The sequence below is a fragment of the Sus scrofa genome, chromosome 14 (assembly GCF_000003025.6).
Source record: "Sus scrofa isolate TJ Tabasco breed Duroc chromosome 14, Sscrofa11.1, whole genome shotgun sequence".
NCBI lineage: Eukaryota > Metazoa > Chordata > Mammalia > Artiodactyla > Suidae > Sus > Sus scrofa.
The window spans coordinates 6,336,359-6,348,239 of record NC_010456.5 but is presented as its reverse complement, the minus strand read 5'-3'; the positions used below and the strand labels follow the sequence as shown (position 1 = coordinate 6,348,239).

The 11,881-nt window shown below is 55.6% G+C and overlaps 1 protein-coding gene across 12 annotated transcripts in view; it reads right to left on the bottom strand.

The window, feature by feature from the left end:
- The window catches only part of DMTN (dematin actin binding protein), a 31,080-nt gene continuing 20,716 nt past the window's right edge, over positions 1,518-11,881 (bottom strand). For 6 of the 12 annotated variants that reach the window (XM_005657225.3, XM_005657223.3, XM_005657229.3 and 3 more), the window contains 12 exons: positions 11,768-11,812; positions 11,329-11,428; positions 10,923-10,979; positions 10,543-10,695; positions 9,394-9,518; positions 8,428-8,533; positions 3,860-3,924; positions 3,644-3,692; positions 3,461-3,468; positions 3,213-3,278; positions 2,852-2,932; positions 1,518-2,703 (listed from right to left, as the gene is read on the bottom strand). In XM_005657225.3, the coding sequence (XP_005657282.1) occupies positions 2,590-2,703; positions 2,852-2,932; positions 3,213-3,278; positions 3,461-3,468; positions 3,644-3,692; positions 3,860-3,924; positions 8,428-8,533; positions 9,394-9,518; positions 10,543-10,695; positions 10,923-10,979; positions 11,329-11,428; positions 11,768-11,812 (969 nt within the window). In that variant the 3' untranslated portion in view covers positions 1,518-2,589. The remainder of the gene's footprint in view (positions 2,704-2,851; positions 2,933-3,212; positions 3,279-3,460; positions 3,469-3,643; positions 3,693-3,859; positions 3,925-8,427; positions 8,534-9,393; positions 9,519-10,542; positions 10,696-10,922; positions 10,980-11,328; positions 11,429-11,767; positions 11,813-11,881) is intronic. The other 6 variants (XM_013990262.2, XM_021072724.1, XM_005657231.3 and 3 more) reach the window with 3 other exon arrangements.

The following is an 11,881-nucleotide window of genomic DNA, read 5'->3' as shown; positions in this document are numbered from 1 at the left end:
AGCCCTGTGCGGTGGGGAAAGGATCGGGCATTTCGGCAACGGTGCTGTGGGTCGTAGGCGCGGCTCAGGTTCCATCCCTGGTCGGGAACTTCCATGTGCCACAGGTACCGCTGAGAAAGAAGACAGTATATATACGTAGAAGAAACTAGGCAAAGATTGGTGGCGTGCCCGTGGTGGTGGGACGAGGCAAATGGGACGAGGCTGCGTGAGGATGCCTGATCGATTTATCCCTGGCCTCACTTCAGTGGGGGTCGGGGATCGGGCATTGCCGCGAGCTGTGGTGTGGGTCGCAGACGTGGCTCGGATCCCGCGTGGCTGTGGCTGTGGCTGTGGCTGTGGCTGTGGCTGTGGCTGTGACTGTGGGCAGGCCAGCAGCTGCAGCTCCAATTCCACCCCTTGCCTGGGACCCTCCCTGTGCCACGGGTGCGGCCCTCAACACACAAGCATCCGGTCAAATCCCATCCACATCATCCTTCCCTTCGGAGGGACTCGGACCCGCTTTGCTTTTGTTTCAATGCAAGGGGCGAGCCACCCTGGGGGCAGAAGCCAGGTCCAGCCTTGGGTTCCCCTCGGGCCCCGCTCCAGCTCTCCGGGTCCTTGGGATGACGGCAGCCCTCTTCGGGGGCCCAAACCCAGATGTGGGGCAGACCAGAGGAGCCCGGCCCACCCCCAGCAGCACGCGCCCCCAAAGGTCTCCTTCTGCCCTTCCGGGCCTGCCGGCACCCTCGCCACCCGCCTCAGCAGGCCTCTTCCAGGGCTGCTCCCCCCGGGGGGTCCTGCCAAGCTGCCCCCGCCCCCTCGGCCTCCATGGGACCCTGGCTCCTGCGGGATCTCGTCAAGCCCTTCTCCATGCCTTCGTTGCCCCTGCCTGACCCTCCACACTCGGCTCAGCACCCGCTCGTCCGCTGGGGGCCTTGCCTGGCTGTTTGGCCTCCTCCCGGAGCCGTGAGTGTCACAGGCCCGGAAGGGTCCATCCTGTCAGCCGTGGATGAGCTGGACTGCCAAGGGGGAGCCCTGGGTCCTGGCTGGAGGACAGAGGCTGTATCAGGGTCCGGAAAGCCTCGCTGTCCCTCAGCGGTGCCACCACCCCACAGCCCCTGCCGGGGAGGAGGCACACAGGACCTAGTAGAGTGGCCCCGCTTTCGGGCCCAAGGTTTGGGGAGGGAGCGATCTGGGCCATCTCTCTCCCTCCTCCCATTTGGTTTTGGCGGCCTCGCTTGCTTGCTTGCTTTTTCTTTCGTTCTCATTTTGTCTTACTGTCTGTCTTTTTAGGGCCACAGTGCAAGGCACGTAGAAGTTCCCAGGCTCGGGGTCAAATTAACGGTGTATCGTTATCCCAGTGAGTGAGGCAAGGGATGGAACTTGCATCTTCATAAATATTAGTCGTGTTTTTCACCTACTGAGTCACAATGGGAATTCCCCTCTCCTCACATTGGAAACCTCACTCCTTGGCTTTTCTCAGCCTGGTATCTCCTGTTCCTCTGCCCGCATCTGGTGCCTCATAAAGAACAAATAGATTTGGGGCCCCAGTGCAACCTTTAATTTCAAGCGTAGTTCCCCCTTCCCCAGTATTATCACGTACCCACCCTGGAAAGGGACATCAGGGTCTGGGCAGGAACGAAACCCTGACCCTGGCAAAAATATATATAATTATATACACGTATGTATTTGCAGAGAAGAAAAGCTGAGAGCGTGGTAAAGGTAGGGTAGAGAGTGAGGTGGGGGAAGCAGCTGGGGTGCCCCAAGAAATTACATTCTTTCAAGAGCGTGGTGGGAGATGCACGGGCCTGGGCAAGACCCGGGGTCAGAACACAGCCCAGCTGTTGATCCCATTCAAGGGAGCCCAAAGGCCTGGGTTCTGTGCAGGGCCCGGGTCCTTAGAAGGTAGCATTCTCGATGACTTGGCCTGGAGGCTGCTGGTGGGCTGGGGTTCTGTATAGGCGACATCTCCACTCTAAGCCAAGGCTTCTGGGGAAGCCACGGGGCTGGAGCAAGAGGCTTCAAGGCTTGGGGGGTCGCAAGGAAGAGGAAAGGGTGGCCTCCCTGCTGGAGGCTGAGCGCTGCTCCTGCTGGAGTCAGAGGGGCGGGAGGCCCAGGTGCAGGGGACCTGTCTGAGGTCAGCTGCTGAGGAGTGCTTGGGTGCACACAGGGTCCTGGGGCTTCTCTGCCTTCCTGCCAGGCCCGAGGATCCCCCCATCCATTGGTCAGGATAGCACACAGGCCTGACCACTAAGTGCAGGTTCATTTCTCATCACTCTCTTCGGGGGACCTGGAGGTGGTGGGGGGGGGTGGGGGTGGGGCACGGAGAGGGTGCTGACATTAACTCTGTGTGTGCTGGAGTCCAGACTGGGTTTGTCCAGTGCAATGAGGACCTGGGATGTGAGAAGGGGAACCCCCCCAGAGCATTATGGGGAAGAGAGTCCCAACACTGCAGAGGTCTTGCTCCCCCTCAACCTGGGCATCAGAGCCAACCCCACCCTCACCCCACCTCCCTGCTGCCCAGAGCTGATGCTTTGGGGTCTAGGGACCCCAGCTGCAGAACCCTGATGCAGCAGGGGTGAGGGTCAGTTCCAGAGTGGGTGGGGGTCGTCAGAAGAGAGAGGCTTTTTTCTTGAGTTCATTTCGCTTCCACAGAGCCAGCTTGCCAAACTCTTCGGGAGACATGGAAAATACCCTGGAGAAGTCCTCTGCTGACAGATGCCTCTGTAAGGGGGACACACGGATGCAGTTCAGAGAGAGGAGGCACGGGGTGGAGCAGCAGAGGGAACTGGCTGAGGCTTCCCCCACCAGGCTGGGAGGCTGCCCACCGCCGGGTAGCCCCTCACTCACCCAGCACATTCTCCCTGCCTACCTCCAGCCTCATCCGATCCACACCCGGAGGCAGCTTGGTTCGCCCCTTGTTGGTCACCACCAGCATTTCATAAGGATAGATCTGGGTGGGTGGGCGGGCGGGACACAGCATTAGGTTTATAGAGGTCCCTGGCAGCCTAAACCCCTCAATACCCCAGGCCTCCTTGTCAGCCTCATGGGCCATGGGGGGTCATGCCATCTCGCCATCCAACTCCCCCCCTTCCCCGCTGCCCCTCCCATCATCAACAGGGAGGACCCCTTAGTGCATTCGCTTCTCTGGCTTCTCCCCAAGCTGACCCGCCCCCACTGGAGATGGTTCTGTCCCCTGCCCACCGCCCCCTGCCTCGGCCCCTGCCCCTCACCTTCTGCTCCAGCACACAGGGCAGGGAGGTCCCCCGGTCCATCCTCCCCCTCTGACCCTCTCCGTTCTGGGGAGACCAAAGCCGCAGTGAGCCAGAGTGGGGCAGGGAGACCTCCCCCGTCTTACCCTGGGCTTCTCATGTCTTCACCAGGCAACTCCACAGCCCCACCCCACCCCCCTCCCCAAACCCTGCTTGTCACCGGGTCGGGTCTTCTGGGCTCCATCTGTTCCCCTCCGGGAGGCACTCACCTGCAGGCCTGCGGGAGAGAAGAGTCATTGCTCAGGGGCAGCTCTAGGTCAGCAGCCCTCCAGACCTACCAGTTCAGGCTCCCCAACCTCCAGCCATGGAGGCCTGCCGGCATTGCAGACACGGGCTGCCCCAGGGGCCTGCTCGAGCCTCTTTCCCAGCATCAGGTCAGCCCTGCCTCTCACCTGGGCTTTCCGTCTCACTGCCAGATGGACTGAAGTCTGTGGACTGTAGCTGGCAAGGACAAGGAGGGGTCAGAGGAAGTCGGAGCATTCCGTGTCACCCCCATTCCCTGTAAGAAGGGTCAGCCCGCTCCCCCGGGTGCCCAAGGCACCCAGTCCCTCATAGGCCCCACATGCTCCCTCTTCCCACCCTCTGCAACCTCTGTCCTAGGACCTTACCCGACTCAGGGTGGTCCTGCCGTAGGCGGGGAGGGAAGAAGACTTAGATGTTCCTGCCTGCAGGGCTGCAAGGGAGCAGGGGACCCCGGTTCAGTGCCTCTGACCTCACAGTCATTCCTGAGAGTCCCACCCCCCAGCCTCCGCTGCCAGGGCCAGGGCAGTGGAGTTGGGGCTTGGGGGAACCCTGAGGGCCTCTGTCGGCTTCCAGCTCCTGCCCACTACCTTCAGCAGGTGACATGGTGCTGGCGGCTCTGAACTGTCTCTCACGCCTTCCCTCTAACAGAAGTGCATGAAATAGACATTTGAGCCCAATGCCCGAGTGTTCACACCGATAGTCGGCCAGCGAGAGTCAGGAGGTGAGGCTCCCCATCATAAAATGAGCCTCTGGAATACAGAAATACATCTAAAATTTAGGGAAAAGAATCGAATTACTACAGTTTCTTTTCTTTCTTTTTTTTGTTTAGTGTGCCCTCATGGCAAAGGAGACTCCCAGACTAGGGGTCGAATCGGAGCTACAGCTGCCGGCCTACACCACAGCCACAGCAACGCGAGATCCGATCCACGTCTGCAACCTAAAAAGCAAAAACAAACAAACAAACAAACAAATGCTCGATATGATGAAACAGAATCAGTAGTTTTCCCAGCACTGTCAGCTGCTGGATGGCCCTGCAGCCACTGGACTTCCCATTCGCAGGACTGGATGTCACTTTCAATGTGACACTTCATAATCTCACTAAACCTTGAAGCACTGCAGATGATAATCCAAGAGAGGTGGCTTTCTTTTTTTTCTTTTTTTTGCTTTCTTTTTTTTTGTCTTTTTGCTATTTCTTGGGCCGCTCCTGCGGCATATGGAGGTTCCCAGGCTAGGGGTCCAATCGGAGCTGTAGCCACCGGCCTACACCAGAGCCACAGCAACGCGGGATCCGAGCCGCGTCTGCAACCTACACCACAGCTCATGGCAACGCCGGATCGTTAACCCACTGAGCAAGGGCAGGGACCGAACCCGCAACCTCATGGTTCCTAGTCGGATTCGTTAACCACTGCGCCACGACGGGAACTCCAGAGGTGGCTTTCAATTACAGGTCTCAGTTTGGGCTCAGCTCAAAATTCCCTCATCTCCAATGATTGGAAATTGCTGGCATTCTAGAGCAATTGTTTGTTTGTATGTTTTTCTCCTGTACCCACAACATATAGAAGTTTTCCCAGGCCAGGGATCAAATCCCAGCTGTAGCTGCCACCTACACCACAGCTGCGGCAATGCTGGATCCTTAATCCTCTACACCACAGCCAGAACGCCCCCGCCAGCAATTGTTTGGACCAGTATTTTTCTTTTTTCTTTTTGGTTTTAAACATTTGTCTTTTTAGGGCCGTACACATGGCATATGAAAGTTCCCAGACCCTGGGTCAGATTGGAGCTGCAGCTGCCAGGCTGCACCACAGCCACAGCCACAGCAGATCCAAGCCACATCTTCAACCTGCAGCTTGCCACAACGCCGGATCCCTAACCCCCTGAGCCAGGCCAGGGAGTGAACTCCCATCCTCATGGATACTAGTTGGGTTCTTCACTGGCTGAGCCACAATAGGAACTCCCCAGACAACCTTGACTTCTTATGTGGCCTTCCCCGAGATCCAAGTCCCGGACCCTTTCAAGGCCAGCCTCCCACATGCTGAGGCACAGACTGGAGCTGGCTCTCCTTCCTGACCTCCTCCCAGCCTACCCTCCAAGGGGATGGCAGGGGGAGTGTGCATGCTTTCCAAGGCACAGCCTCGGCCCCCTGCCCTGCCCTGTCCTCTTCTGTCTCTACCCAATAGCGTTATTCTCATGGTCACACCACCCCATACAAGCTGAAGATTCTACCTGAGCCCTGACGCAGCCCTCAGGCTTGCAACACAGTCAGACTTGGCTCCTACCTCGAAACATATAAAACCCAACAGCCCCAAAAGGGGCTCTTCCTCTTTCCCCCAAAGCTGCCTCTTTCATGATCTCAGCTCAGGTTTGGCATCATCCAGCACCCAAGACAGCAATTCCAACTCCTCTTTCCCTCGCCTCCCAGGTCCAGTCAGCCACTAAGTCCAGTTGATTCCATGTCCTGTAACAGATCTTTTCTTTCTTTTTCTTTTTTCTTTCTTTCTTTTTTTTTTTTTTTTTTTTTTTTTTTTGCTTTTTAGGGCTGCACCCTCGGCATATGGAGGTTCCCAGGATAGGGGTATGATCAGAGCTGTTGCTGCTGGCCTACACCACAGCCACAGCAATGCCAGATCTGAGCTGCATCTGTGACCTACATGACAGCTCTTGGCAATGCCAGATCCTTAACCCACTGAGCGAGGCCAGGGATCGAACCCAAAACCTCATGGTTCCTAGTCAGATTCGTTTCTGCTGCGTCACCACAGGAACTCCAGATCTTCTCATGAGGCGGTCACGCACCGATAAACCCATTGTAAGTCAAAAAACATGTATTTAATACACTGAACCCTACCAGCCAGCAGAGCTCAGCCCAGCCTACCTTAAACACTGACATGAGCCTCTGGGTGGGCAAAGTCATCTAATACAAAGCCTGTTTTACAATAAAGTGTTGAATCCCCGGTGCAATTTATTTCCTACTCTACTGAAAGTGAACAACAGAATGGCTGTTGGCGCACAGGATGGTTGTTAAGTGTATGGGTTGTTTCCTGTCATGGTGGTGTGGCTGACTGGGAGCTGCAGGTCGCTGCCACTGCCCAGCATCTCAAGACAGCTTCATAGAGCATCGCAAGCCTGGGCAAAGGGCAAAATTCAAAACTGGGGGAGTTCCCTAGGGGCCAAGTGGGTTTAGGATCTGGTGTTGTCACTACTGTGGCTCGGGTGGCTGCTGTGCTGCAGGTTTGATCCCTGGCTCAGAAACTTTCTCGAGCCATGTCTGTGGTCCAAAAAAAAAAAAAAAAGAAAGAGAAAGAAAGAGGCGTTCCCATTGGGCTGCAGCAGAAAGGATTCTGACTAGGAGCCACGAGGATGCTGGTTTAATCCCTAGCCTCACTCAGTGGGTTAAGGATCCGGCATTGCCATGAGCTGTGGTGTAGGTAGCAGTCGCAGCTCAGATCCTCATTGCTGTGGCTGTGGTATAGGCCAGCAGCTGTAGCTTGGATTAGACCCCTAGCCTAGGAACCTCCATATGTCACCGATGTGGCCCTAAAAAGGCAAAAAAAAAGGAAAAAAAAGAGCAAAAAGAAAGAAAGAAATTAAAATTGGATGTACAACTTTACCGAATGCATATCAATTTTGCAACATCATGAAATAGAAAAATTCTAAATCCGGATCTATTTCTGTACAGAATTCGTCTATATATTTCTCAAACTCATTCCCTCTTCTATGAGTGTGTGTGTGTGTGTGTGTGTGTGTGTGTGGTTTTTTTTCCCCAAACTATTGGAAAACGTGGTCGATTATCTCCAAAGATGGCCCACAGCATCATCTCCCAGTCTGTGTGCCCTTGGGCCATTCCTCTCAGCAAGAAGCAGAATTTTTTTCCTCTCCCTTGTGTCTGGGTACCTGGAGAGCTGTTTTAACCAGTAGAAGGCAGTAGAAGGATGTCCCGTGGCCTTGGAGGCCAGGCTGGTAGCTTCCAGCGTGGTTCTCAGATCTGCCCCCTTCCCTCCAGCTGCCATGCTCCAAGCAGGCCAAGCTAGCCTCAGTGACCAGCAGCATGGCATCAAAGCCCCGGCCACCCCTGGACTTTCTCTCTGTGCTGGAACTGCAGCTCCTGGAGGCCCCTGCGCTGGCCAGGATGTTTGCTACTCCTTGCTTTGCTCCCACACTGCTCCAGAGGTCTGTGGTGCCCTTTTTCCCCATTCACTGTCTCATTCTTTTTCTTTTTTCTTTTCTTTTTTTTTTTTTTTTTGTCTTTTTAGGGCCACCCCCACAGCATATGGAGGTTCCCAGGCTATGGGTTGAATCCAAGCTGTAGGTGACGGCCAAAGACACAGCCACAGCAATGCGGGATCTGAGCCGCATCTGTGACCTACACCACAGCTCACGGCAATGCTGGATCCTTAACCCACTGAGTGAGGCCAGGGATAGAACCTGCACCCTCATGGTTCCTAGTCAGATTCGTTTCCACTGAGGCACGACAGGAACTCCCACTGTCTCATTTTTGAAGACTTAGTTTAATGCCTCCACACCTTGGATGCAGGCCCTGTCACCATCCTCTCTAAGCCCTTGAAGGGCACCTCTCATCCCTTGGCACCTGCTATGCTGTTATGAAACCCCAGTTTCCACGCCAGTTGTCCAGAGACTACTGGAAGACAGGACTATAGTGTTTTCCCCTTTATATCCCTGGGGCCCAGCATGTATGTTGAGATAAATGAAATGTGCTCATTCTGCTTTAGCTCATGCCATCTTTTGTCACCTTGTCTTGCTCTATGGCAGGTACGCTAGCCCTAAGGAGAGCATGAGCGCCTTTGAGCCAGCAGCCGAAACTTCTAGTCTCTTACACCCACAGTAGCACAGTGCTTGGCACATGACAAACTCAGCAGACTGTCTAATCCTGGCCTCAGGGTCTGGCCAGGGGATTCCGACGGCCCTTGGTGACACTCACAGGTATGGAAGGGTGTCCGGTCAGGCAGCGAGCGGGTTTTCCTCCGGATAGGCAATGACTTTTCCATCTCTTCTTTCAAGATCATCTTTCCCAAGTTGGAAGTAACCTGGGGAGAGAGAAAGGAAGACGGATCCAAGGCAATTTTCATCTCCAAAAAGGCTGGAGTCAGGTTTACTCCAAAAAGTAAATAAAAGGTAGAAAAAAAGTGGGGGGAGGAGGAGTGGGGACAGAGCTCCTGAGGGGCTGGAGCCCATGGAGCCTGTTTTTCTGGCCGGAAGCTCTGCCATCTTGGGTCTGGCCACTCTCAAGAGCCAGGCATCAGAGCTGCTCAGTGTAACTCTGCCCCAGGGGCCTCTGTAACCCAGGCCACAATGCCCAGGGCATAAGCCCATGTTGCCATCAGTCACCTTTTTCCATGACCCCTGCACCCTCCCTCCTCCCCTGCAGGCCAGCAGCCTGCTCCCTCCTTTCTCCTCCTCCCATGAACCACTCTGCTGCTGAAGCCTGGCACTGGCCGGGCCACCTTTTCCTGTGCTTTTGATTCTACTACTAAGTGGTGCTAAGCAGCATGAAACCCTGGTGTCCCTTCAAAAGCAGAAGCTTCACATCCTGGCAAAGAAGGGGCACTCTTAGAGTTCCCGCTGTGATGCAATGGGATTGACGGCATCTTTGCAGCCCCGGGACACAGGTTTGATCCCCAGCCTGGCACAGGGGGTTAAAAGGAAAGAGCATTGCTGTAGCTGCAGCTGCAGCCTAGGTCGCAATTGCGGCTGGGATCTGATCCCTGGCCGGGGAACTCCATATGCCACCAGGTGGCCAAAAAGGAAATGGGGAGGGGCGGGGGGGGTGGGCATTTTTCACATATTCTGACCAGGATGCTCCTCGGCTACAAACCCATTTAGATCAGAATGAAACTTTGGTCCCCAGGATGACGCAGGGAGGTGGGTGGGGGCAATAAGCCGCTACCTTACTGAGTTCCTCTCTCTGACGTTCCCTGAGCGCCTTCATCTCCTCCCCCGAGTCGTCATCCTCTTCCTCCTCCTCCTCCTCTGCCCCCCTCCTCGACGCCTTCCGCTTCCTCCACTCTGTCTCTGGAAGACACGGGCAAAAGCAGAAGCATTTGTCAATCAACCACGGCTCAACCAGCATCTGTCAGGGGCTGCTTTGTGCACTGCCCAGGGCTGCACCTTGAAGGGAACACTGCAAACGATTAAAATAAAATAAAAGCTGAGTTCCCCTTGTGGCGCAGTGGAAACAGATCCGACTAGTAACCATGAGGAAGCGGGTTCGATCCCTGGCCTCAATCAGTGGGTTAAGGATCTGGCGTTGCTGTGAGCTGTAGTGTAGGTCTCACACACTGCTGGGATCCCGAGTTGCTGTGGCTGTGGTGTAGGCCCGAAGCTGTAACTCTGATTCAGCCCCTAGCCTGAGAACTTCCATATGTTGCAGGTGCGGCCCTACAAAGCAAAATTAATTAATTAATTAATAGCAACATTTTCTAGCCTTGCAGTGAAGCTGGGTGGGCAACATGACGCTCACATGACTTAAAGTCATTGGAGATCTAGACCTTGTCTCATTTTCTCTTTCCAGAGCCTGGGACACAGCAGAAAATAAACAAATGTCTGCTGAGTCAGGAAGTGAATGAAAATCGGATGAATGACTGACAAGTAGGGCCAATGACACCAAGAGTGACGGGAGGAGTTCCCATTGCGGCTCAGCGGTAACAAACCCGACTAGTATCCATGAGGTTGCGGGTTCAATCCCTGGCCTCACTCAGTGGGTTAAGGATCCAGCATTGCCACAAGCTGTGGTGTAGGTCATAGTCGTGGCTCGGATCCATGTTGCTGTGGCTGTGGCACAGGTGGGAAGCTGCAGCTCCAATTGGACCCCTAGCCTGGGAACTTCCATATGCTACAGGTGCGGCCCTAAAAAGCAAAAAAAGAAAAAAAAGAAAAAGAAAAAGAAATCGATGGGAATGCAGGGGTAGGGGAGCGGGATGCGCAGGGTTCGTGAAGGTGGTAGGAGGGGTAAGGGCTCAACAGGCCCTGGGACTTCAGCAGGGCCTATGAGGTGGTGTCTGGGCCTCCCTCTCCCGTCTCCAGCAGCTTCTCCTACCCACAACGGCCAGCGACGGGGGGCACGGCCAGTAGTCGGTTTCAATCTTGGCTGGCTGGTTGGGATCAGGAGGCTGGGCGGCAGGGAACTTGGACGACTCGATGATGAGGTCCTCAATGAGGTGCTTGCTCTGAGGGCTGCCTCCCGTGGGCTCTGGGGGGGGTAGGTCAGGGTCAGCCCAGGCACATCCCCACCCGGAGTCACCTCCCACCCGGCCCCGACTGCCTCGCCTCTGCCCCTTCACACCTGTGAGATCATGGATGTAAAAGCAAAGCACTCAGGGGAAGAGCACAGCCTGCACACCATTACGAAGTCTTTTCTCCTATCGACCCCCTGCCCTCGGCACAGCCTCCCAGCACGCGGCGGGAAGGGACCCTCACCTCTCTGCTTGTAGATGGGTGGCTTCTTGTAGATGTTGGAATCTGGGCGGGTGGTCTCTGTGGCGAGGGAGCAAGAATGTCGGAGAAGGAGGCTATGATAATGGCTATGATGGAGAGGCTGGATCAGCGAAGGGACGGGAGACGAATGACAGAACTGGAGATCCTGCAACTGTCCCTCCGGGGTTGGGGACTTTTTTACCCTTTTCTGTTTGGGTGGAAGGGAAAAAGAAGCAGGGCCACCAGCCCCGGGAGCTCTGCCTGGAGTCCTAGCATCAGGGGGTCTGGTCAGTTCTGTGGTGAGGCTTTACCCCAGAGATGGGAGGCACTGAGAGTAAGGGGCTCGGGTTCCTGAAGGAAAAAAGAGGGCCTCGGGAAATGATGGGGTGATGCTGACAGTAAAACCTACCAGGATGGTGGAAATGGGGTAGGCTGGTCCGGGGGGTTCCAGTGGTTCTTGGGGCTGAAGCCTGAGGGAAGGTTCCAGGGGACCGGCTCTCCGCCCACACCTGCCAGCAGAAGTGCGGTTCACTGCAGCTCCCAGATCCCCCACCACAGCCCCTACACCATCTCCATCCTCCCACCCTGGCAGCCCACATGCTCCCAACCCCAGGGCAGACGAAGGCTCTCCAAGGACTCGACCTGCTGGTGGTGACTGACCCAGGAGAAAGGATTAAATGAGATCCTGGCTCAGACACAGATGGACCAGAGCTGGCTAGTGATGAGACAAGGTCCACTGATTCCATCACCCCCTGGGCTCTGCCAAGCCCAGTCTGGACATGTGTGGGCAGGGGGCTGAGCCCCATCAGAACAGAGCTGGGCAAGTATCAGGTGCTGGGCAGACTCACCTCTGGGGATGGTGGGGGGGATGTGGATTTGGGTGACAGCGAGCGCTGTGAATGGAGAGGAGGCTGGTCAGAGCCATAAGGGTGGGATTCAACCCACCGTCCCGAGGACCCCAG